The sequence below is a fragment of the Tachysurus fulvidraco genome, chromosome 22 (genome assembly GCF_022655615.1).
Source record: "Tachysurus fulvidraco isolate hzauxx_2018 chromosome 22, HZAU_PFXX_2.0, whole genome shotgun sequence".
Classification (NCBI taxonomy): Eukaryota; Metazoa; Chordata; class Actinopteri; order Siluriformes; family Bagridae; genus Tachysurus; species Tachysurus fulvidraco.
In genome coordinates, this window is record NC_062539.1 from 4,242,617 (window position 1) to 4,270,147 (window position 27,531).

At 38.2% G+C, this 27,531-nt stretch overlaps 1 protein-coding gene and 1 long non-coding RNA gene across 2 annotated transcripts in view; both read right to left on the reverse strand.

The window, feature by feature from the left end:
• Positions 1-2,759: 2,759 nt before the first annotated feature.
• LOC113661201 overlaps positions 2,760-27,531 on the reverse strand; it is a 32,376-nt gene continuing 7,604 nt past the window's right edge. The window contains exons 12-16 of the mRNA XM_047806754.1: positions 27,282-27,335; positions 25,302-25,544; positions 23,642-23,720; positions 3,730-4,044; positions 2,760-3,654 (exon numbers count right to left, since the gene is read on the reverse strand). Of these exons, the coding sequence (XP_047662710.1) occupies positions 3,338-3,654; positions 3,730-4,044; positions 23,642-23,720; positions 25,302-25,544; positions 27,282-27,335 (1,008 nt within the window). The 3' untranslated portion in view covers positions 2,760-3,337. The remainder of the gene's footprint in view (positions 3,655-3,729; positions 4,045-23,641; positions 23,721-25,301; positions 25,545-27,281; positions 27,336-27,531) is intronic.
• LOC125139927 lies at positions 12,896-14,087 on the reverse strand. Its single transcript, XR_007139078.1, has 3 exons — positions 13,785-14,087; positions 13,551-13,669; positions 12,896-13,453 (listed from the first exon to the last, which is right to left on the reverse strand). It is a non-coding gene; the product is annotated as an uncharacterized LOC125139927 (long non-coding RNA).

Below are 27,531 nucleotides of genomic sequence, written 5' to 3' on the forward strand. Positions count from 1 at the left end.
AAAGCTTCATGTACAGTAATTTATTCATGTTATTTTCCTCTGCAGTTTTACTTATTTTATATTTATTAACTTTTTCAAAGATGGAGGTGATGTAAAAATACACATCATAAAAAATGGATATCGTTATAACTTTATAACTATATACTTTCTTTTCTTTTCTTTTTTTATGTTGTAAACAGATCTGACTCAAAGCACAATTCAGGTAACATTAGTTTTTCTTAACATATTTCTAATCGGAGTTATTTCTCACCCACAGTGTTTGTGAATTCAGTTCACAGCAGTGATGAAACCACGTTAGTACAAACACATTATTCTCTTTTGCAGGAAATGCTGAACACTTTAGACCATGATGTTTTTCTCTGCAGTTTTACAGACATGTACATTTGTTGCTTTATTGAAAGGTGAACAGGTGACTATTACACATGATACTTTCCACAAACCTAATGCACTCAGATATATGGTCAGAGTTACAGCTAAATAACTGTCTGTATTTGAGGAGGGAAAGAAAAAAAATCTAACAAGAAAAAAAACCCTTAGTCTTTGAAAACTGTATCATTGATCTAATCTAAAAGCACAAGTACGCACACACACACACACACACACACACACACACACACACACACACACACACACACACACACACACACACACACACACACACCACCCACACACACACACATATGCACACACAGACACACATACATACGCACACACATGTTTGTGCTGACACAGACACGCACACACAGACAAAAACACACACATACACACAGACACACAAACATACACACACACGCATGCACATACAGGCTGGATGATGAGGTTGTGCATTATTATTGTTATTATGCCCATAACTTTGTTATTATGCCATAACTTTGCCCATAATCTCCATTATTATATGGGTCAAATCACCAAAGTGGCATTTTGAGGTCAAAACTATTTTTTCTGATGATTTCTTTTTGGTAATTACAATCAATCAAAACTGCAAGCTAGACTGTTAAGTTTGTCTTTTTCAATTGTGACTTAATTTGGAAAACAAAATGTATAAAAATTTGTGAACAAGATCTAGAATTTATTTTCCTTTATTTTGATGAAAACCTCATTAATAATCAAAACACATAGAACTCTGACCCCTGGTGTGTTTTCTGTTTCAGAGAGCCAGAGATGTTCTGTATCATAAACAACTGAAGGATGTGATCTTGGTGACATCAAGAATATAAGAAGCTCATATGTTGGACTATCGATCGATCGATCGATCGATCGATCGATCTATCGATCGATCTATCTATCTATCTATCTATCTATCTATCTATCTATCTATCTATCTATCTATCTATCTATCTATCTATCTATCTATCTATCCATCCATACACAATCTCTTATCTTGGTCAGTGGAACTTTTCTGTAAAAAATCATAACTGCATTCATTCATCTATTAACATTGTGTGAAGGAATATTACATTTGGTTATTGATTACAATAAAGTTTAGTACAAAAAAGTTTCCCTTTCTTTGACATGTTAAGTGACTGTATGATAAATGTCAGGCCACTCAGGTGCTTGTTCAGTCCCTTGATATATGTCGACACTGGACTACTGCACCTCGCTCCTGGCAGGTCTGCCTCTGAGCACCATTCCACCTCTACAACTGATCCTGAATGCAGCTGCAGGACTTGTTTAAAACCTTCCTATGTTCTCATAAACCACCCGAATGCTATGATTTATTTGTTTTGGACAGATTTAGTTACTCAAAATTTATGATAAATTCATTATTTTATAAAATGTCATAAAGCCGGGCCCCCTGGCACCATCTCAGGGCCCCCAGTTTTAGAAGCACTGGCCTAGACTACTTGTTCTGAGCAGGTGTTGTCAGTGAACAGGCTGTAAAACTGTTGGCTAAGTTACAGACACTCATGAAACACATGCTGATTATCTGGTAAACGTCTCTAACAGCAGTCAAAATGTCATTGTTTGTGAATATTTTGTAACATTAAAATAGGAGATCATGACTTAAATAAAAAAAAGTGATGCTCGCAGCTCCAGTGGTTTTTCTGCGTGAGAAATACAATGTGTGGTGGGAGAGTGTGACAAAAGACAGACATGAGTGACTTGAGAGATTTGCATACAACAAATAGGTGTTAATAAGTGCTATTACACACACGCACATACACCCACACACGCACATACACCCACACACACGCACATGCACATACACAGACACACACATACAGCACACACAGACACACACACACACACACAGACACACACAGACACGCATGCACATACACACACAGACACACACGCATACACACACATGCACATACACAAACACATACACAGACACACGCATACACATGCACACACACATACACACACAGACACACACATAGACATACACAACCATACACACACATACATACAAACGCCTGCATATACACACACATAATTACATTTTTTTTCCCTGTATTTTGACTAAAACTCATTACAGTTTTTTTCAGTTGTTAACAAGCGTTGTTCAATACCGAAACCACATTTTCAAAACTCTTCACACAGTCTGCATTACCAGCATGAATGTGTGCCAAACAGTTAATCTCACCTACAAAACTCACTCAGACCAAAATACACTGGCAACAATTCTCATTCAGAAAACACACATTTCATTCACAACACACTGACCTAAAAAACACTAACAACAGGAAGCATTACATAATTGATAAACTTTTCTTTTTTAAAGTTTCAATGATTTTCCACATCAATAAGTTCTTCATATAGAAAACTGTAACACAATTTCACTTTATTGAAAGCATTTGTAACACAAATGAATAAGAAATTCATCAAAATTTCATTTTTTATATGAATATAGTACTTGAAAATTATAACCAAAAGGTGAAAAAAGAGGGGAAAAAACTCCAGGGCTGCAATGATAATAAAAAAAAAGAATAAATAAAATACATTCTACACATTACTGTAACATGTGTAGTTGTTCATTATAGTAAATTACAGTTCTAGTCTGCTCTCTCTCTAGCATTTGACCACAAGTTCTCATCAACATCATCTTCCACCTCCATGCAGATACTGTAAAAACTCCTCTATGGGGTTTAAGAAAGGGGAGCATGTAGGCAGGTATAATACTGACATCCTGGGATGTGCCACAAATCACTCTGTGACTGCAGCAGAGTGGTGGAATGCCACATTATCCCACACAACAATGAAATTAGGGAAGTTTGATGCCCTTTGGCTTCTCTCCTCTGCTGGCACAAGTGGAATATGTAGGTCATTTAGAAACAAAATGAGCCTCTCTGTATTGTAGGGGCCAATGAGTGGTTTGTGTAACAGCAAACCTTCATTGGACATTGCTGCACACATCGTGATGACCGACACAGATGTGAACAGGAACCTGCAGATCTCCTGCACTGCACCAGTACCATCCAGCATCACTCTTCTTCAGTCTGCTCATCCACACACTGAAGATTCCTCTCCCATAATCTCTGATGTACACTGCTGAATTGTGGACTATTTCAGTTCTCACTGTGTTGCATTGTCCATCTTTAAATCTGCACCACTGCTTCTGTGTATTCTGATACGCAGCACTGTAGAGACACTGGACTGTGATGCTGCCTCCTTCCTCACCTCTCACTCTGCTCTCGCTCACTGACAGATCTGAATAAATAGGCAGTAAATGAGTGGTGTAAGGGAATCTATAACAATTATAATTCTCTCATTTCAGTTTCTTACCACGACTAACCGTCAGGTACAAATAATCACGGTCATCCGGCTGCCATTTATCCCCAATTTCTACAGCACACCAACCCGTTCCAGACTCAGAGACAGAGTTCAGTTCCACCATGAACAAATTCTGCTCTGGATGATCAATGACTGATGGATTTCCTCTTGGGTTTGAATAGGCTTCGATACTGCAGGTACGCCAGTAGTACCCTTGGCACCAGAATTTACTGTTTGCTTTGTACTTCTCATCATAAAGACATGGAATAGTGACAGATCCTCCTCTTTTTACAGCTACATTTTTCAGTGTCCTCATGCTCTCTACTTCTGCAAGCAAGCCACATTAGGAAGCAGTATTAGCGTTACTCAGATACTGAATCAGGACGATCAGAACATTCAGGAATCATTGTGTCACTACTGAGGTACATTTAATCTACCAGTGATGAAAGCTGTTAACAGCCACTGCTCCATGAAAGGAAATAAACAACAAGAGCTTCTTTAACCCTTTAGAAAATGAAGGATACCCAGACAGTATATGAGAATGATAGAATTTTAGTCTTACCTGATATACAGAGGAAAAACCCAAGGAGAGTTACAGAACCACATAGTGAGTAAAAGCTCATGTTTCTCTAAGAGACTTGTATAACAAATACACTTCCTACTTGTGGCTGATGTTAATTTGTACTAGCTGACTTCCTGTTTTTTCTTTTTTTTATCTCATACTGTTACACCCTCTAAAAAAGGCACAAATAACAGAATGTATTAAAATTGAGGTACATTTTTAAATTAAAGTCAGCGTTGAACAAGTCACAGGTAATAATTGCAAGAAAAAACAGGCTCAGAAAGAAACTTTGTCAGCTATTGACACCAAATATTAAGATTATAAATAATTACTCATCCACTTTAAACCTTCTATAAGCGCAGACTGGTCACATGATCACATTTTTACACAGAGACCCTGCACCATCACAGGGAATCATTTACACTTGTTAAGTGACTGATGTCTCTGGATCACAGTTTCTGAAATGCATTATAGGTTATATGGTTTAACAACCAGGTTATAACTGTAAAAAGAGCTCTTAAAGATAGAGCACAACCTCAGAAATCGGTAAGTTTCGTTGACTTTGGAGCGCTTTTTCTCTATTTTCATTAAAAGTATTAAACCCAGATGCTACCAGGAAGTTCATCAGGTTTCACACAATCACTCAGCACAGAGACTTGAACCTTGAATAAAACAATGTTTAAAATAAAACACCATGAATAAATAACATGAAGCTTTCCTACTTACATGTACATATTGTCTTCGTGAGTTTTAGTAGTCACTTTTGCAGTATTTGATGTAGTGACTGTTGTCAAAACAAAGGAAACTAATCATTGTGATTTCTTCCTCATCATTTGTTAAAGTTGATCAGTGTTTGTGATAATACCTGGAGGTGGATCACTGACACTGATGTGAACAGGAATCTGCAGATCTCCTGCACTGCACCAGTACCATCCAGTATCACTCTTCTTCAGTCTGCTCATCATCACACTGAAGGATCTTCTCCCATCATCACTGATGTACACTGAATGCCAGAATGTTTTAATCCACACTGTGTTGCATTTTTCATCTTTGAATCTGCACCACTGCTTCAGTTTATTCTGATACTCAGCACTGTAGAGACACTGGACTGTGATGTTGCCTCCTTCCACACCTCCCACACTGCTGACCCTCACTGACAGATCAGGATCTAAGCTCAAATTATGTATTTTGTCAATTATGTATAATTCATTTTAAGCAACATAATATTACTGATAAATTCAACAATTATTTCCAGATAGCAGTTTAATACCTGATTTCACTGTGATGTAAAGAGCTTCACTGACATCTGATGATCCATCTATCTCTACACCAGAGTTGATCCAGAGTCACAAGTAAAGAAACTCTCAGCTCGGTAATCAGTAACTCCAACTTTCCCCTTTCTATGATAGGTATAGGCCTGAATTTTGCAAGTTACGAACTATCTACCAGAGCTCCAGTATTTCTTAAATTAACAGTTGGATGCATCAAAACTTCCTCCAGTTAAACAAAGACAAAACCGAAGTCATTGTATTCGGAAATAAAGATGAAACTCTCAAGGTTAACACACACCTTGACTCTAGGGGTCTAAAGACACTAAATAAAGTCAGAAATCTTGGTGTAATTTTAGAGTCTGACCTTAATTTCAGTAGTCATGTGAAAGCAATAAGCAAATCAGCTTACTACCATCTCAGAAATATAGCCAGAATTAGATGTTTTGTCTCAAGACAGGACTTAGAGAAACTTGTTCATGCTTTCATCACCAGCAGGGTGGATTATTGCAATGGACACCTTACTGGGATCCCCAAAAAGACCATTAGACAGCTGCAGCTCATACAGAATGCTGCTGCCAGAATTCTCACCAGAACCAAAAAATCTGAGCACATCACTCCAGTCCTCAGGTCCTTACACTGGCTTCCAGTTACATTTAGAATAGATTTTAAAGTATTGTTACTCGTTTATAAATCACTTCATGGCTTAGGACCGAAATACATTACAGATATGCTAATTGAATATAAACCAAGCAGGCTACTCAGATCATTAGGATCAGGTCAGTTAGAGATACCAAGGGTTCACTCAAAACAAGGTGCGTCAGCATTTATTTATTATGCCACCTATAGCTGGAATCAGCTTCCAGAAGAGATCAGATGTACTTCAACAGTAGACACTTTTAAATCAAGATTAAAAACACATCTGTTTAACTCTGCATTTACTGAATGAGTGCCGTGCTGCTTCACACTGACTGCACTTTTTATCCAAATCACTTTTACTCCTGTTTTATTCTTTTTAACATATTTTAAACTGTTTTTATTAAAATCACATTCATTTTATTTAATTGTTATTTGTTTTTGTTATGATTTTATCATGTTTCTTATTTTTCATATATATTTCTTTTTCTCTTTTATAAACTGTTTTCTAATTTCTATGTAAAGCATTTTGAATGACCTCTGTGTAAATGTGCTATACAACTAAACTTGCCTTATATTGAATATATTCCCTATTATAATGACATGGGATGGTGACAGATGATCCAGGTTTAAGACTAAAGTACCTCTGTGACTGAACGGCATCAACTGCATACAGAACAGAAAAACACTGCGATTACTCAGAGACAATAAAATATCCACATTTGATAATACGTTACATTACATATGCAAGACTACATGAACTTACCGGAAATGCTGAGAATAAAAATAAAAAAGCAGCTCATGTTGATTTGTTCTGATGTTGAATCAGATGTGAGGGATTCTTACATCCTGCTTCTGTGAAGTTGGTACTGTGTCTGTAGCGGCTCAAGCAGTTCCTCTTCCTGCTCATCACACTTTGTGCTCTAAAATCAGTGTGAAGAGAAGAAGGCTGACAAAGGAACACATTTTTATAGCTGTTATAACTGAGACAGGGTTCATTGCATGCCTTGCAGTGCAGACACATGGTATACTATTCTTAATAAATCTTTTCTAGTTTTATTAATTCATGTTACTTTAAGCTAAGTTTTGCACCACAGTCTCCCTCTTATATGGTTATAAAACATGTTGCTGTATGATGTCCAAACTGGAAGGACCAGTTTTTTATGGCCTGCTTCATTGTGCCCACAAAGGCATCATTGCTCCAATCATGTCTTCTTTTTAATAATATGTACTTCAATATATAGAATTGGGGAAGAATTATGAACTAATTGTGAACAGAGAAGAAACTTGATGTGAATCTTGGTGTGATCAGTGGTGCAGTGCTAGAAGATAAGAGGAAGTGTGGTGCAGTGAGTGGTTTGAGGCTGCTGGTCTGATTTTGGCTTTGTAGACATGCCTCAGTGTTCTAAATCTGAAGTGTGTGGCTACTGAAAGCCAGTAGGGAGAGAAATATAACAATAGGGTGGTTTAGGAGAACATGGGAAGGTTTTAAACAAGTCGTACAGCTGCATTCAGGATCAGTTGTAGAGGAGGAATGGTGCTCAGAGGCAGACCTGCCAGGAGCGAGGTGCAGTAGTCCAGTGTCGACATATATCATGGGACTGAACAAGCACCTGAGTGGCCTGACATTTATCATAGAGACATTTAACAAGTCAGAGAAAGGGAAACTTTTTTGTACTAAACTTTATTGTAATCAACAACCAAATGTAATATTCCTTCACATAATGTTAATAGATGAATTAATGCAGTTATGATTTTTTACAGAAAAGGTCCACTAACTAAGACAATAATTTTTGATGGATAGATATGCCACTCAAAATGTCAAAATTTGGTGCTTTGACCCATATAATAATGGAGATTATGGGCAAAGCATAAAAACATTAACAATAATAACTATTCATAAAACCGTCACCCAAGTGTGTGTGTGTGTGTGTGTGTGTGTGTGTGTGTGTGTGTGTGTTTGTGTGTCTGTTTCCTTAATTTGTTCATCTTCTAATTTGAATCATCCCCCTGCTTTACAGTACTGAAGTACATGGTTTACTGTACTGGTAGTGTCTTTGGTTATAAGTCATCTATTTTAGTACATTTATTTTAATGTTTACTTTTTTTGTTTATTTACATATTTATTTAATAAAATATTCAGCTTCTACACTTCAGGCACCAGCTGATGTCTGAGACAGTAGAGACAGATGAGCATCACTGACCAGAGTGATTAAACAGCTAATAGGAAGCTTAAAGACTGATGTTTTGTGGGTTGTAATGATTTTTTTTAAATAGCAAAACTGTATTTAATTGTAAAAAAATCAAAAGAAAGAAAGAAAACCTCAAGCAAATAAAACAAACTCTGATTTCATAACACTTTAATAAAGAAGTACTCTTACAGTAAATATACTGTAGAATGTTTGGCAGACTCCGTTATCCAGAGTCACTTATACTATACATCTGAGCACTTGAGTGTTAACAGCCTTTCTCACAGGCCCAGAAGTGGCAGCCTGTTATTGGTGCTGGGATTTGAACTCATAACCTTCCAAGCAGTTGTTCCACTACCCTCACAAACTGTCAGCTTAAGTACTGTAACAAGACGACATGTAGTTATTTACTTCACGTTTTTTTTTTTTTTGTTTTTTTTTTGCAAAATAATTTTTCATTATTAGTGATCTAATAAATCTATGTATGAATAAATTCTACACATTTGGTTGCAGGGGTGTAAAATATCTCAGTACTTACAAATGATATGGATTGTTTTTTGTGTGATTTCCAGGCAGACCTGAATGGATTAAACATAAAGGAAATTACATTGAAAGGATGCAGCACTGAAAGCCATGTTCTAAGAAGGCCTAAACCTTTCCCTTCAGGCAGAGCTCATCTCCAATACTTTAAATTGCCAAATGTATCTCCAAAGATGCGTCAGTGTCGTCTGTGCATACGGCTCTACCTTTACTGTGGTCAAGCAGGTCATTGCTGTTCAGCCTGTCCTGAGAAGGCCACTCCATGCAGCACTAAGGTGAGCCCTGACTATTGCCCTTTTAGTGTACAATTACAAATGTACAAACTCCTACAAAAGTTTCACCACAGCCCCTATTCTACGACAGCCAGACCCCAACCTACCGTTTGTTCCACATTACAGTACGTACAGTTCTGCATCATGAGCAATTTTTGAAGGGGGGGACACAAATAATAGTTTAATTGTACTTATAAAGATATGTACCCACAGTGAAAAACTTTACTTTTATCATTATTATTGTAGTCATTTTATCTAGTCTATGACACTGCAAGGCAAGTTTATTTATACTGTAGAACATTTCATACACAATGGTAATTCAAAGTGCTTTGCATAAAGAAAGTAAAACTATCATAAAAAAAATAATCACAACAATAAAAACAAGTAATTAAAAAAGGTTTTAAATTTTATTTAAAATTAATTAAGACACTTAAAAAGAAATTGATTATACAAAAAATACAGTGAGGTCAGTTCGGACGTAGCACAGTGCTCATTTGTAAATGCACAGCTAAACAATATGCTAATTGTGGCCGTTAATGTTAAGTTAACATTATGCCAAGTCGTCCCAAATAAAACAATGCATGGGAAACGGCTTTGGCGTGTTAGTTACAGTGCACTATGGAACAAGCTATTGTAAACAAGCTAATTTTAACTAGATAAGTAATATTTTAATCGCTATTATAGCAGATTCATGGGAAAAAACATCGGTAATCAGCATTTTTGCCGCAACTAAATTATGAATGAGTCTGCATCAACTACATTAAAGAGAATCGCTTTATTTAAGGTGAATAAAATCCCCTACTTAATGGAGTTTAATATTAATTGAGCCGCAGCCACACACCTGACTCGTGTGTGCAGAGTAGATGAGATGTACTGGGAAAGCAGGCAGTGGGTCAAACCACTGTGAGGAAGGGGAGGGGGGACTCAACTGTTTCTAAATGCCTTTTTTGCGGGTTTTTTCTACTTAGACAATTATTTAGGTATACATACATATATTTTTCATAATAGAGAGTGCGATATTTTTTTTAATAATTTTTTTTTTTTTTTTGGGGGGGGGGGGGGGGGGAGAGACAATCCTCGGACCCCCCCGGGATTTGAGGCGGGATTTCCACCTGAGGCGTGAGAGTGTGAAACGTTCGAGAATTGCGCAATAAAGTTGAAAAAAATTAATATGCGCCTTCTCATTGCACAGCCCGAACTCACCAGATGTATCATGTAGCATCTCGTTGGAATCGGCTCCTTATTGGCTAAAGAGCTATGACGCTCGCGAAACATCAAATCGCTACTGGAGGGAGCAATTGTCAGTCAAAGGGAGGGTCACCCACATAGCATGGAGAGACCTCATTGGCTTCTTAGCTGCCTATCTCGGCGGCACAGGCACTGGTTGGCTCATGAGAGGGCTTGATTGATTCGTCAGATCCTCGACTACAAATCTGACGCGTTTTGAAAGTTTGGTATGCGTCCAATGAGAAGTAGGAGTCGAACAAAGGGCGGAAGTGAAGCGGTCAGACACAATTCTTGTGAGGCGAGCAAAGCGTTTTGGATTAAAAGGATTACATATTCCAGTTCCTTGGACTCTTGGGGATTTTTACGTGCATTTGTTTTGGAAAATACATTAACATTAGTGACAATGTGAAGAAAGGGAAATTTAAAGACCAGCGTTAAAGGTGAGTGAGCAAAACAAACTAGCGCCACCTAGTTCAAGTTTCTATCAAATGGTTAAATTACTATAAATAATATTATGCTTTGTGTGCGCGCTTAATAAAATCCTGAGAGTCTAAGCTTTCAAACAGTATATAATTTAACCGTGTATTTAGAGGATTTAATGCTTAAAAGTTACAATGAATTTGATGCAGTCTCGCCTCCTAGCGGTGGTGGATCGTTCTCGCGACGGCGACCTGATAAGTGTTAAAACCTTCCTATGTTCTCCCAAACCACCACATTGTTATATTTTCCCCATTCTGACTTCCATACATCAAATATAAAACATTGAGGCTTGCACACAGAGCCAAAAACAGACCAGTAGCCTCTATCACACCCCTCACTACACCTCGCTCCACTGTCCCACCGTCTCTTCTCTGTTTTGCCTCCTCATTAAACTTCCCCTAGATGTCTGAACTGCTGTGTCACTTGGGGAGGAATTTAGACTAGCACTTTAAACCTTAAAAAATAAAACTTGCCGTCTGTCTGTTTTTCCTGCTTTATTACTTTTATAAATAACAAAAACTGTGTAGTTTTGTGTGAATAAAACAATCAAATTAATAATTCAATCAAAACTTGCCATGAACAGAGATTTAGTATTATAAATAATATGGACTGCAGGTTTAAGTCTCTGTGTTGAGTGACAATTGAGTGAACTTCCTGCTAGCGTCTGGGTTTAATAATTTTATTGAAAATAGAGAAAAAGAGCTCCAATGTCAGTGAAAAATTATAACTTTCTGAGGTTTTGCTCTTAGTGCAGTAGAGTGTGTCAATTTTTAACCTCTTCAGGACCTCGCCCCCTTTTTGCAGGTTTTTCGCCTACATGACCTACCCAACAAAAGGTGGTACAGCTCCCACATACTTTGACACACAGGGGTGAGCCTGGTCTCATTGGAGCCTCAATGAGTGGTCTCATTGGAAAGAAAAGATTCTCTAGTTTCAGATACAAGTGTCAGATTGACTCTCTGTCTACTACTCTGGTGTGAAAACAGGCCTGTAACTTGACACCCTGAGCTGTGAGAGTGTGAAAAGGGTCAAGGATTGCGCAATAATTCTTGTGCGGAGCTGTTTCACGCAGATCCAGGCAGCGGATATGGGGGATGTTGCATACCGTTGGAATCGTCTCATTATTGGCTAAAGAGCTGTAGAGGTCCCGGCCCTATTGGAAGGAGTAATTGTCAGTCAAAGGCGGGTTCCCAAAAATGATGTCATGACATCATTGGCTTTCCAGCCGTCTATCTCTGCAATACAAGCGCCAATTGGCTCAAATGAGGGCTTGTTTGATTCGTTAGGCCCTGCGCTATAAATATGACGTAAATTTAGAATTTTTGAATACCCCAATGAGAAGTTAGAGCCGAAAAACAAGATGGTGGCGCACTACTGTTTCCAGTTTTCGGAACACAAACGGAATATTTGCGAGGCGACCGTTTTGGATTAAAAGGCTTACAGATTCCAGTTCCTTGGACCTGTGGGGATTTTTTGTGGAATATTTGTTTTGGAATATATTACCCCAGTGAAGAAAGGGAAGCGTCTAAAGGTAAGGGAAAAACTTGGCTAGCGCCAGTCAGTTTTCTCCAAAAAAATTTTCAAATAGTATGACGGCTATGAATCTCATTATGCTTTGTGTGTGGGCTTAAGAAAATCTTGAGAGTATAAACTTTACTAGGTAAATAGGTTTTTTGTGTTTTTAGAGGATTTAATGCTTTAAAGCTGCAATGAAGCTTGTTTCTGGCTCATCCCCTAGTGGTCACTTTGTCTTCCGTGCCGTGCACGGCATGGCGGTCCTAAGAGCTCTTTTTTACAGTTATAACCTTGTTGTGAAACCATATAACCTATAATGCATTTCAGAAACTGTGATCCAGAGACATCAGTCACTTAACAAGTGCAAATGATTCCCTGTGATGGTGCAGGGTCTCTGTGTAAAAATGTGATCATGTGACCAGTCTGCGCTTATAGAAGGTTTAAAATGGATGAGTAATTATTTATAATCTTAATGTTTGGTGTCAATAGCTGGCAAAGTTTCTTTATGAGTCTGTTTTTTCTTGCGGTTATAAACCTGTGACTTGTTCAACACTGACATTAATTTAAAAATGTACCTCAATATATTCAATAATTTGTGCTTTTTTAGAGGGTGTAACAGTATGAGATGAAAAAAGAAAAAACAGGAAGTCAGCTAGTACAAATTAACATCAGCAACAAGTAGGAAGAGTATTTGTCATGCAAGTGTCTTAGAGAAACATGGGCTTTTACTCACTATGTGGTTCTGTAACTCTTCTTGGGTTTTTCCTCTGTATATCAGGTAAGACTAAATCTCTATCATTCTCATATACTGTCTGGGTATCCTTCATTTTTTTTCTAAAGGGTTAAAGAAGCTCTTGTTTATTTACTTTCATGGAGCAGTGGCTGTTAACAGCTTTCATCACTGGTAGATTAAATGTACCTCAGTAGTGACACAGTGATTCCTGAATGTTCTGATCGTCCTGATTCAGTGTCTGAGTAACGCTAATACTGCTTCCTAATGTGGCTTGCTTGCAGAGGTAGAGAGCATGAGGACACTGAAACATGTAGCTGTAAAAAGAGGAGGATCTGTCACTATTCCATGTCTTTATGAAGAACAGTACAAAGCAAACAAGAAATTCTGGTGCAAAGGGTACTATTGGTCTACCTGCAGTATCGTAGCCTATGCAAACTCAAGTGGAAATCCATCAGTCATTGATCATCCAGAGTAGAATTTGTTGACCGTGGAACTGAACTCTGTCTCTGAGTCTGGAACGGGTTGGTGTGCTGTAGAAATTGGAAATCAATTGCAGCAGGATGACCGTGATTATTTGTACCTCACGGTTAGTCAAGGTAAGAAACCAAAATGAATCAGAATTATAATTGATATGAATTCCCTTACACCACTCATTTACTGCCTATTTATTCAGATCCGTCAGTGAGGGAGAGCAGAGTGAGAGGTGAGGAAGGAAGCAGCGTCACAGTCCAGTGTCTCTACAGTGCTGCGTATCAGAATACACAGAAGCAGTGGTGCAGATTTAAAGATGGACAATGCCAAACAGTGAGGACTGAAACATCCCAGAATTCAGCAGTGTACATCAGTGATGATGGGAGAAGATCCTTCAGTGTGAAGATGAGCAGACTGAAGAAGAGTGATACTGGATGGTACTGGTGCAGTGCAGGAGATCTGCAGGTTCCTGTTCACATCAGTGTCAGTGATCCACCTCCAGGTATTATCACAAACACTGATCAACTTTAACAAATGATGAGACAGAAATCACACTGATTACTTTACTTTGTTAACAGTTACTGCATCAAAGACAACAGCACTGACTACAACAGTGACTACAACAGTGACTACAATCGCTCATCAAGACAATACGTACACGTATGTAGGAAAGCTTCATGTTATTTAGTCATGGTGTTTTCATCTGCAGTTTTACATGTTTTATATTTGTATATTCAAAGATGGAAGTGATGTGAAAAATAAACATCATAAAAAATGGATACAAATCTGTCTGAGAGGTAATCGCCATGAGCTAATGTATATGAACGAAGGAAAAATATTTCAAGTGATCAAACTTACTTTCTTTTTCTACGTTTTAAACAGATCTGACTCAAAGCACAATTCAGGTAACATCAGATTTACATATTTGGAAGAAAATTAGTGTATCAGTTCTTCTTAACACATGTTTCTAATGTGAGTTATTTCTCGCCCGCAGTGTTTGTGACATCAGTTTCCAGCCGTAATGAAACCACGTTAGTACAAACACATCTTTATTCTCTCTCACAGAAAATGTTGAACACTTTCTTCAGTTGTCTGCGATACAGAACATCTCTTGCTCTCTGATACAGAAAACACACCAGGGGTCAATCACAGTGTGTATTACAGCTCACCAAGTTACACAGAACAATAAAGAGACGAGAGATGGAAACGCATCCTGTCATTGTGATCATATCTGAATGATAACTATGTGAAATGTCTTATATAATTTGATTGGTTGATGTCAGCCCTGTTCTAGTATCACAAGCCATCATTATAAAGCTGCTTTTGGATAAGATCAATGATACAGTTTTTTAATTAAATCTCAATGTGTTTTATTAATGAGTTTTAGTCAAAATACAGGAAAAAAAATGTAATTACCAAAAAAATCATCAGAAAAAAATAGTTTGACATCAAAATGCCACTTTGGAGCTTTGACCCATATAATAATGGAGATTATGGGTAAGGTATAGAAACATTAACAATAATAACAATCCACAACATGTACTGTATGTGTATGTGTGTATGTTTGTCTGTGTGTGTCTGTGTGTATATGTGTGTGTATGTGTGTCTGTGTCAGAGGTTGCAAAACTACACACATCCTTTACTCAAGTAGAAGTACAGATACTCATTTTTGAAAAGACTCCAGTAAAAGTAGAAGTAGTGACTACACTCTTTTACTCAAGTTAAAGTAAAGAAGTATGGGCTCTGACATGTACTTAAGTAAAAAGTCGCCGATACTACTACCAGTGGTGTAGTCTAGTTTTTTGTAGTGAGTATACTGTGACCCCCCCCCCCCCCCCCAAGCCTCATACGCACTCATCCTAGAGCGACACCCCATAGGCACCACCACACTCACTAATGCATAAAATATGCATCTACATGTAATTGAGAGCATTATTAAAGACTGCTTATGTGTTATCAACATGACAATTTATGATAAGCAACAAAAGACAGTCAGCTGATAAAACCTGTGCTCCAGGTCCCATATTCATATAACATTTAAGGCTAAATGTAATCAGACAGTTGGCAGCACCCATTGACTTTCACAGTAGGAAAAAAATATAGACTATGAAAGTCAGTGGGTGCTGCCAACTGTCTGATTACCAACATTTTTCAAAATATCATCTTTTGTGTTAAACAGAAGAAACAAACTCATACAGTATTGGAACAAATTGAGGGTGAGGAAATAACGCAATTATCATTTTTGGGTGAACTTTATACCTTAAAGAGCTACATTTAGCCTTAAATATTATATGAATATGGGACCTGGAGCACAGGTTTTATCAGCTGTCAATTTTCAATGTACATTTCATGGTGAACAAAAAACATTTGTTCATTGCAGAATATTATGATAACTGGTAGTTTACAAAGCTTTCCAAATACATGTGTACTCGGGCTGTGGGTGAGATGTCACCCGAAGCTGCTGTAGCTTTAGGCGCAGACTTCCGATAACACAGAGTGTAGTTTGGGTCTGCTTTCGTTTCAGATCTTCTTTTACATTAGTTAGTTAATTTCAAATTTGCGCCACAAAACACCGCCAAGCAACTAATTTTCCTCCTTGGTAGGTGACGTCAGATCAGGTCACAGGCCACGGAAGCCCCAATGGTCCAAAAACGTTAGTGGTTTGCAATCGCAACCACAGTCTGTGTTTGCAACACAGGCGGGGTGAATTTATGAATGAAAGTTCTGTCACAAAACGATATTGTTACGTATCCTCACGCTTTTTAAGTGGGTATACGGAAATCCTTGGCATTTCCTAGTGGGTATACGGAAATCCTTGGCATTTCCTAGTGGGTATACGGAAATCCTTGGCATTTCCTAGTGGGTATACGGAAATCCTTGGCATTTCCTAGTGGGTATACGGCATATACCTGCGTATCACGTAGACTACACCACTGACTACTACCACAACTGGACGTCATGTTTTATTTATTTTATATATATATATATTTCATTAAAATGATTAAACCCAGACACTACCAGGAAGTTCATCACAATTGATTATTAATGAGTTTTAGTCAAAATACAGGAAAAAAAAAATTTAATTACGAAAACAATAATCAGAAAAAAGTAGTCTGACCTCAACATGCCACTTTGGTGCTTTGACCCATATAATAATGGAGATTATGGGTAAGGTATAGAAATATTAAGAATAATAACAATTCATAACACCATCATCCAGCCTCTGTTTGTGTGTGTGTCTGTGTGTGTAAGTGTGTGTATGTGTGTATGTGTGTGTGTGTGTGTGTGTGTGTGTGTGTGTGTGTGTGTGTGTGTGTGTGTGTGTGTGTGTGTTTGTGTATGTGCATGCGTGTGTATTTGTGTGTGTGTATGTGTGTCTGTGTGTGTGCATACGTGTGTGTGTGTGTGTGTGTGTGTGTGTGTGTGTGTGTGTGTGTTTGCATGTGTGTAATAGCACTTCTTTCTCTGTTTGCTTTATGTATGTATATTAAAAAAATAAAAATAAAAAAAAACTTTGTGTGTCTGTGTGTGTGTATGTGCATGCGTTTGTATGTGTGTGCATGTGTGTGTCTGTGTGTTTGTGTAAATGCATGCATGTGTAAATGCGTCATTGGGCATCAAGGAAGGATGCACCCTGGACGGAGTAGCGCTGAATATTATTATTATTATTATTATTATTATTATTATTATTATTATTTTTTTTTTTTTATATATATTTTGAATTATGTTTGGATTTTACTACAACAATCGGCACAAATGACACTGTTGGATTTAATCTTCATGATAATGTGGATATAACGTATGAAATGGAGTGAAAATTTTATGTCATTAATTCTTATAATCATTCTTCTCACATGAATTTTCTACAATCTAACTTCAGTACATGACCTCAACATCTGTGTCGCCAATTCCCTTTGTCTCCAGAATGTGCGTACGCACATCTCAAAGTTTGCTTAAAGGTGTGCACATTTTCCAGTCAAGTTTGTTTTTTATAGATCACAACCTTTGTGCAAAAACTGGCGTACGTACGTTTCAAGCCCCGTTTTGTGCGTACGCACGCTTTATAAATGAGACCCCTGGCCTTAGTTGACTTTAGTGCTTGGACCCCTAAATATAACAACTTTGATGTTGTGGGTTGTTATTTCCACTTCTGAGATAAAAAAGTAAAAAGTCACCGACCTTCCGGCACTGCTTCATGAAACCCTGGGCCTCATGTTGAATACCACTGCACTACATCATAACAGGATGGCTGTAGAAAATGTATCAACAGTTCCTGATTAATCACACATGAGAATCCAAAGGTGTCCAAATAAGTACTGTATAAGAATCCAAATAGTTTTACTGTAAGTACACCAAAAACATCAAACATGGCAGTGAATTTGCATTTATGTTTTATACTGAGCAACTTTCTTAAAGTACCATTTCATTACCACTTCATAAGCACTGTAAAACCTTGCCATGTGTGTGTGGGAAGGAGGATTTGATCAATATCAAAAGAATTCGGTCATTTCTATTCACACCGACCACTCAGGTGCTAGCTCAGTCTCTTTTCATTTCAATACTGGTATACTGCTACAATTTGACATCTGCGAATGATTCAAAATAGCTAAATGACTTGTTTTCAACCTGCCTAAGTTGTCACACTCCACACATCTGCTATGCTCCAGTAGCTTCACACATCACACAGCTTCAAGCTACAGAGAAAAACAAGCGAGAAAGAAGAAGGGTGTTTTAGCATTTACGTGGTTTCATCATTGCTGGGAACTGAATTCACAAACACTGTGAGTGAGAAATAACTCAAATTAGAAACATGTGTTAAGATGAACTGATACACTAATTTTCTTCCAAATATGTACATCTGATGTTACCTGAATTGTGCTTTGAGTCAGATCTGTTTAAAACATAAAAGAAAAAGAGAATAAAGTTTGCATAGGCTACGATAATGCAGGTAGACCAATGGTACCCTTTGCACCAGAATTTGTCCTCGTGTTTCAGTGTCCTCATGCTCTCTACCTCTGCAAGCAAGCCACATTAGGAAGCAGTATTAGCGTTACTCAGACACAGAATCAGGACAATCAGAACATTCAGGAATCACAGGGTCTAATGAAATTTGATTGGTTGATGTGTGTGTCTGTGTGTGTGTGTGTGTGTGTGTGTGTGTGTGTGTGTGTGTGTGTGTGTGTGTGTGTGTGTGTGTGTGTGTGTGTGTGAGAGTGTGTTTGTTTGAGGGTGTGTATGTGTGTGTGTGCGTGTGTTTGTGTTAGTCTGTGTGTGTCTTTGTGTATGTTTGTGGGTGTGTGTGTGTGTGTGTGTGTGTATGTGTTCTTACGTGTATGTGTGTGTGTCTGTGTGTACTGTATGTGTGTGCTGTGTGTGTTTTTGTGTATATGTGTGTGTATGAGTGTCTGTATGTGAGTGTGGTTGTGTGTGTGTGTGTATGTGTGTGTGCTTTGTGAGTATGTATGAGTGTGTGTTTGTCTGTGCATGGGTGTATGTGTGTGTGTGTGTGTGTGTGTGTGTGTGTGTGTGTGTGTGTGTGTGTGTGTGTGTGTGTGTGTGTGTGTACTGTATGTATCGTACTCAGATTCTGTCACGTGTTTCATCAGGAAGTGTGTAGAAGATGTGCCGACAAAAACAATCCGCGTCTACCCCAACCACAAACCGTGGATTAATAGCGATGTTCGAGCGGCCTTGTCAGCGCAGACATCTGGTTTTAAATCCGGGAATCCTGACGATCGGAAACAAGCCAGCTACGATCTCAGGAAAACCTTCAAAGCCGTAAAAAGACAATATATAAACAATGTTGAAGAACATTTCAACACCAACGACGCAAGAAGCATGTGGCAGGGCATCAACAACATCACAGACTTTAAAGGGAACTAGATTTGTAAAGTTCGTCACGACAAACTTTGATGTTGGCTTTGACGAGGCAAGTATTCGCAAAGGCCGGTGCTTTTTGGAGGCGAGTGGACATAAGGGTCAGTGTTACTTTTGGAGGCAAGTAGACAAAAAGATAGGGTGCCAAAACATTTGGAGGCAAGTGGAGACGAGCATGTGACGTCATCCGAATACTCCTGAGGAAGTTCCCCTCATTAGGCTGACTGTTTTGATATGTCACATGTTCATGTTGTGCTAATTTTTGATTTTCACGTGACATCACAAATTTTTTTGATTTTGCATATTTTGGTGGCGGGGCTGTGGCACAACCGAAAGGCCAGTCGGTACACCAATTTAAAACTTCGTTCAGAGTCTCACCCTAAAGGAGCTGGCCAAGTTTGGTGTAGATAGTTCGAAAGCTTGCCGAGTTATAAACCTCCAAAGTTTATAATGGGAGTCTATGGGGAAAAAGGCCAATTTGAGACCCGGTACCGGAAGTACCGGTACTCGGATCACTTAGAAGAGTAATAGCAACAAACTTCAGACCAGGGTCTAAAACATATCCGAATTTGGTGCATGTGGCTCGAAAGCCCTAGGCCGCATTCAATTTTATATATTTTTGTCTAAGCTTAAATAGGAAAACAGAATGTTGGCTTCTACAAAGCCAACATAATAAACCAGCAACTGTGAACATTGCCGCCTCTCTAGCGGATGAGCTAAATAACTTTTATGCTCGTTTCGAGGATCACAACCCCGCCCACACAGAGAGCGCTCCCGCGGCTGCTGCAGAAGATGTGAGTGCACTCTCCGTCTCTGTCGCGGATGTAACCCGATCCTTCCGACGAGTAAACATCCGCAAGGCTGCGGGTCCTGACGGCTTCCCAGGCCGTGTGCTCCGAGCATATGCATCCCAACTGGCCGGTGTGTTCACAGACATTTTCAACCTCTCCCTGTGTCTGTCTGTGGTTCCATCATGTTTCAAAAAAATCCACCATTGTGCCCATACCAAAGAAACAGAAAATCACATGACTTTGTCTTTGAGAAACTTATCAGAGAATACATCTGCTCTGTGCTGCCTGCCTCACTTGATCCGCTACAGTTTGCATACCGCAGCAACCGTTCCACAGACGATGCTATCGCTTTCACCCTACACAATGGTCTTTCCCACCTGGAAAATAAGAACACCTATGTGAGTGCTGTTTGTGGACTAGAGCTCAGCATTTAACACAATAGTGCCTGCCACACTTGTTGCTAAGCTCCAGACTCTGGGACTAAATAGATCTCTGTGCAACTGGATTCTGGACTTCCTGACAGGCAGAAGTCAGTTATTAAGAATGGGCAGCAATACTTCATCCTCCCTGATCCTCAACACCGGTGCTCCTCAGGGCTGTGTCCTCAGCCCACTCCTGTATTCCCTGTATACACACGACTGTACAGCCATACACAGCTCCAACGTAATCGTCAAATTCGCTGATGATACAACGGTGATAGGCCTGATCACCGACAACGATGAGACGGCCTACAGAGAAGAGGTGAGCACCCTGACTAAATGGTGTTGAAAGAACCACCTCTCACTAAACATTGACAAGACCAAGTAGCTGGTGGTAGATAGCTTTTTCCCTCAGGCCATCAGACTAATTAACAGCCATAACTAACACAGCATACTTCCACAATATGGTATGCTACACACTGCACTCAAACTTCAACAGTTCAACACTGGACTACACACACACACTGCATTTAATTTAATATAACAATCTATCTGACAATAAGCTATCGGTACCACAGGACATCTCTGTATATGTACACTGTATATGTACAGTCTGTTGCACCTTACATGTTACATATATATACATATATATATATATATATATATATATATATATATATATATATATATATGTAACATTATATTTATATTATATATATATATATATATATATATATATATATATATATATATATATATATATATATATATATATAATTTATATTTATACTTATATATATATATATATACACACATATATAATTCATACTGTATATAATGTGTAGTGCAGTGTAAACATGTCTAGTAGTACACTGTGTGTACTGACTACGTACTGACACATTGCATCTTTTCCACATTTTCCGCATTTGCACATTTTTCTAACCTGTTTGTAAAATGTTCTAAAAAATATCAATTAAATTTCTATAAATTTCTGTTTCTTAGCTACTGTATGTAAATGGTTCTGAAATTTCTGGAGCTCTCTCCCAAACATTTCACTCACCATGGCACATGTGCTGTGGTGATGTGACAATAAAGGTGACTTGACTTGACTTGACTTGTATGAATGGATGTGTCTGTGCATGTGTGTGATTGTGTGTATGTTTGAATGGGTGTGTCTGTGCATGTGTGTGTGTTTGTGTGTATGTTTGAATGGGTGTGTCTGTGCATGTGTGTGTGTTTGTGTGTATGTTTGAATGGGTGTGTCTGTGCATGTGTGTGTGTGTTTGTGTGTATGTATGAATGGCTGTGTCTGTGCATGAGTGTGCATGTGTGTATGTGAGTGTGTGTGTGTGTGTGTGTGTGTGTGTGTGTGTGTGTGTGTGTGTGTGTGTGTGTGTGTGTGTGTGTGTGTGTGTGTGTGTGTGTGTATTTGTGTGTGTATTTGTGTGTGTGCTTTTTTGTTCATCTTCTAATATGGATCATCCCTCCAGTGACGTCTAGTTGCTTTACAGTACTGAAGTACATGGTTCACTGTACTGGTACTTTCTTTGGTTATAAATCATCCAAAGTATTTTTTTTCACTTACATCTCAAAGTACATTGAAAGTTTTTTCCTCTTAGTTAGTTAGTTAGTTAGTTAGTTAGTTAGTTAGTTAGTTAGTTAGTTAGTTAATAAAACAAGGTGTTCTCTTATTAAATACTGTATATTTAATTATATATTTTATATATAATTTTTTTTCCTATTTTGTTTTTCACTTTAATCACACTTTATTCTTTAAAAAAGTTATTAATATAGAATATGTGTAAAACTGCAGAGGAAAACACCATGCTAAATAAAATGGAGCTTTCCTACTTACGTGCACATATTGTCTTGGTGAGTGGTTGTAGTCACTGCTGTATACTCTGTTGAAAACTCTGTTGTGGTCTTTGCTGTAGACTTTGTTGGAGTCTTTCTAGTAGTCACTGTTGTCAATACAAAGGAAATAATCAGTGTGATTTCTGTCTCATCATTTATTAAAGTTGATCAGTGTTTGTGATAATACCTGGAGGTGGATCACTGACACTGATGTGAACAGGAACCTGCAGATCTCCTGCACTGCACCAGTACCATCCAGTATCACTCTTCTTCAGTCCGCTCATCTTCACACTGAAGGATCTTCTCCCATCATCACTGAGCTGCACTGTAGAATACCAGAATATTTGAATGTAGCATTGTCCATGTTTGAATGCACCACTGCTTCTCTTTATTCTGATACTCAGCACTGTAGAGACACTTGACTGTGACGCTGCCTCCTTTCACACCTCTCACTCTGCTCTCAATCACTGACAGATCTGCATCTAAACACAAATAATGTATGTTGTCAATTATGTATGATTCATTTAGAATAGAAACATAATATTACTGATAAAATCAATAATTATTTCCAGATAGCAGTTTAATGCCTGATTTCACTGTGATGTAAAGACCTTCACTACCATCTGATGATCCGTCTATCTCTACACCACACCAGTACCATCCAGTGTCTGTTGTCTGGAGATTATAAAGAGTCACAGTAAAGAAACTCTCAGCTCGGTAATCAGTAACTCTATCTTTCCAATTTCCATGATATGGTATAGGCCTGAATAATGCAAGTTACAAACTATCTACCAGAGCACCAGTATTTCTTATTTTGTATATATTCCCTATTATAATGCCACGGGATGGTGACAGATGATCCAAGTTTAAGACTAAAGTACCTCTGTGACTGAACAGCATCAACTGCATACAGAACAGAAAAACACTGCAATTACTCAGAGACAATAAAATATCAATACTTGATAATATGTTAAATTGCATTTGCAAGACTACATGAGAAATTAACTTACTGGAAATGATGAGAATAAAAATTAAAAAGCAGCTCATGTTGATTTGTTCTGATGTTGAATCAGATGTGAGGGATTCTTACGTCCTGCTTCTATGTGAAGTTGGTACTGTGTCTGTAGCGGCTCAAGCAGTTCCTCTTCCTGCTCATCACACTTTGTGCTCTAAAAGCAGTGTGAAGAGAAGAAGGCTGACAAAAAAATACATTTTTATAGCTGTTATAACTGAGACAGACTTCATTGCATGCCTTGCAGTGCAGACACATGGTATACTATTCTTAATAAATCTTTTCTAGTTTTATTAATTCATGTTACTTTAAGCTAAGTTTTGCACCACAGTGTCAGTCATCGATAAGATCATATGTTTATTACATTGTTCATAAATAGTTTCTGAATTTCTCTTATATGGTTATAAAACATTTTGCTGTGAGACGTCCAGCCCTGTGAAATGCTCTGTGAATTTCTCTTTAAAATGAAACACTGTTGAACTCACAGGACTCGATATGTCTGTGTCTTTGTCAGTATTTCTAGTCATATATGAGGAACCTGGAAGGACCAGGTTTTTTTTTTTACGGCCTTCCTCATTGTGCCCACAAAGAAATCATAGCAATGGGGTGGTTTAAGAGAACATAGGAAGGTTTTAAACAAGTCCTGCAGCTGCATTCAGGATCAGATGTAGAGGAGGAATGGTGCTCAGAGGCAGACCTGCCAGGAGCGAGGTGCAGTAGTCCAGTGTCGACATATATCAAGGGACTGAACAAGCACCTGAGTGGCCTGACATTTATCATAGAGACATTTAACAAGTCAGAGAAAGGGAAACTTTTTTGTAATAAACTTTATTGTAATCAACAACCAAATGTAATATTCCTTCACACAATGTTAATAGATGAATGCATGCACTTATGCTTTTTTGGATGGATGGATGGATGGATGGATGGATGGATGGATGTCAGAGTGCAGGAGAAGCTATGATACAGGGCCCCTAGAGCAAGGGCCCAGCAGTGGCAGCCTGGCTGACGTCCTTCAGTTGTCTGCGATACAGAACATCTCTGGCTCTCTGATACAGAAAACATACTAGGGGTCAATCACAGTGTGTATTACAGCTCACCAGGTTACACAGAACAATAAAGAGACGAGACATCCACTTGCTACAAGTCATTGTGATCATATCAAACAATGTGAAATGACTGATGACATTTGACTGGTTTATGTCAGCCCTTTTCTAGAAGTATCCCAGTCATCATTATAGGTCTGCTTTTGGATTAGATCAATGATACACTATGCAAAGTTTAAGGTTTTTATGTTTTTTGTTGGATTGTTTTCTTTCCCTCCCCAAATACAGACAGCTATTAGGCTGTAACTCTGCTCCATCAGTGACCATGTAATTAAACTCTGTACATTACAGTTGTCTGGGTGCATTAGGCCTGTGGAAAGTATCATGTGTAATACAGTAGTTACCTGTTCATGAACAATACAATAGAGTCAAGAGTCAAGAAGCTTTATTGTATGCAATGATTCAAAATGTCAGCTGTAAATGTACAGTTTGGTTTCACACATAAATTAAATACTTATATAAATATAAAATTTTAAAATGTTGTCATGCCATTGTTCAAAACAGTTCCTATTTAACTGAACACACAAGGGAACATTACATGTTTTGCATTTCCAAGGTGTGTCCTGTCTTTTACCATGCACTGTCTTGCAGCGCACACATTTCCGGTGACCAACAGTGGCAGTATTTCTTACATCAGAGGTCGGCCGAGATACCGGAACTGGCACATGTTTACTCCTGGTCTGTTTTGGTTCTGCTTTATCTGTTATGCCACAGAGCTCTACAACTAGCTGTTCCATGAACTGTTTGTGGGTCATGTTACCATATAGCTCCTTGTGCATAATGAAGGCATTGGTGGCAGCAATGTCCAAGAAGTGTAACAAGATCTTTCTGTACCACTTTATTGTCTTGTGCTGTGCAGTGTAGTACTGTACCAGCTGATCAGAAAGGTCAACACCCCCCATGTGTTGATTGTAGGCAGTCACAGGTGCAGGACATGGAAATGTCTTTGTGCTCCATGTGTCTTTTGATTTTACCCTCCTTTGCACTGTCTCTCCTGTATAAGTAAGTAAGTAAGTAAGTAAGTAAGTAAGTAAGTAAGTAAGTAAGTAAGTAAGTAAGGTTTATTTATATAGCACCTTTCACAGATAGAATCACAAAGTGCTTTACAAAATATAACAATAAAACTTAAAAGTACAATAAAACAATCTTACAAAGTAAAAAGAGAAATTTATAGAGATGATAAAACTACAATTATAAAACAATGATGACACTACAACAGGGATGAAACCATAAAAGCCCAATCAGCTAAAAGCTTGTCTAAATAAGAGTGTCTTCAGTTGCTTTTTAAAGGAATCAGCAGAATCAGCCACACGCAGAGACAGGGGCAACGCGTTCCACAATCTGGGGGCCACAGACTGAAAAGAAAGATCCCCCCGAGTTTTAAAATGGGTTTTAGGGACCACAAGCAGATTTTGACCTGATGACCTCAATGCTCTCGAAGAGCCATAAGGGGTCAACCGGTCAGTGATGTACCCAGGAGCCTTCCCATGAAGGGCTCTATAAGTGAGGACCAAAATTTTAAAATCAATTCTATATTTGATTGGTAACCAGTGAAGAGAGTATAAAACTGGTGTGATGCGAGATCTTCTGCTGGTTCCAGTTAAAAGCCTCGCTGCTGAATTCTGAACAATCTGAAGACGATTTAAAACACGTTTGTTAAGACAGGTAAAAAGTGAATTACAATAGTCCAAACGTGAAGAGATAAAAGCATGTATAATCATCTCTAGATCTGCATTGGACAACATTTTCCTCATTTTAGAAACATTCCGTAAGTGATAAAAACAGCTTTTAACCAACTGTCCTGAATGTTGACCTAAAGACATGGATTTATCAAATACAACACCAAGGTTCCTGAGGCTTGACTGAACAGAAGAGCCCAAAGAACCAAGATGTTGTCTGATCTGTGGAATTTTCTTATCTGGGGCAATGATCAAAGTTTCCGTCTTTTTCGGATTTAGTTGAAGGTAGTTACTGCCCAACCACTCCTTAATACAGGACAGACACTCTAACAAGCTAGACAGCAAGTGAAACTCAGACTCCTTGAAAGAACAGTATAACTGAATATCATCAGCATATAAGTGATAGGACACATGCTTAAAACACTGAATTTTCTGAGCAAGAGGTGTCATATACAGTAAAAACAGCAAAGGACCTAATACTGATCCCTGTGGTACTCCACATGAGAGAGGCACAGTGTCAGACATGATCTGATTTATCACCACAGAAAAAGTTCTATCAGTAAGATAAGAAGAAAACCACTTTAGTACAGACCCAGATAAACCAATAACATTTTGCAAACAATTTAGCAAAATTTTATGGTCAACTGTATCAAACGCTGAGGTTAGATCCAGTAGAACCAACACTGTGTACTGGCCCGCATCTGCTGCCATCAAAATAAATATACAGACTTATAAATAAGCTATAAAGCTATAAATACTTGCTTTCCTAGTGACGTGTACGTATTGTCTTGGTTAGTGGTTGTAGTCACTGTTGTAGACACTGCTGTAGACTCTGCTGTAGTCTTTCTAGTTGTGACTGTTGTCAAAACAAAGGAAATAATCAGTGTGATTTCTCACTCATCATTTGAAGTTGATCACTGTTTGTAATAATACCTGCGTCTGTAGCGGCTCAAGCAGTTCCTCTTCCTGCTCATCACACTGTGTGCTCTAAAATCAGTGTGAAGAGAAGAAGGCTGACAAAGGAACACATTTTTATAGCTGTTATAACTGAGACAGACTTCATTGCATGCCTTGAAGTGCAGACACATGGTATACTATTCTTAATAAATCTTTTCTAGTTTTATTAATTCATGTTACTTTAAGCTAAGTTTTGCACCACAGTCTCCCTCTTATATGGTTATAA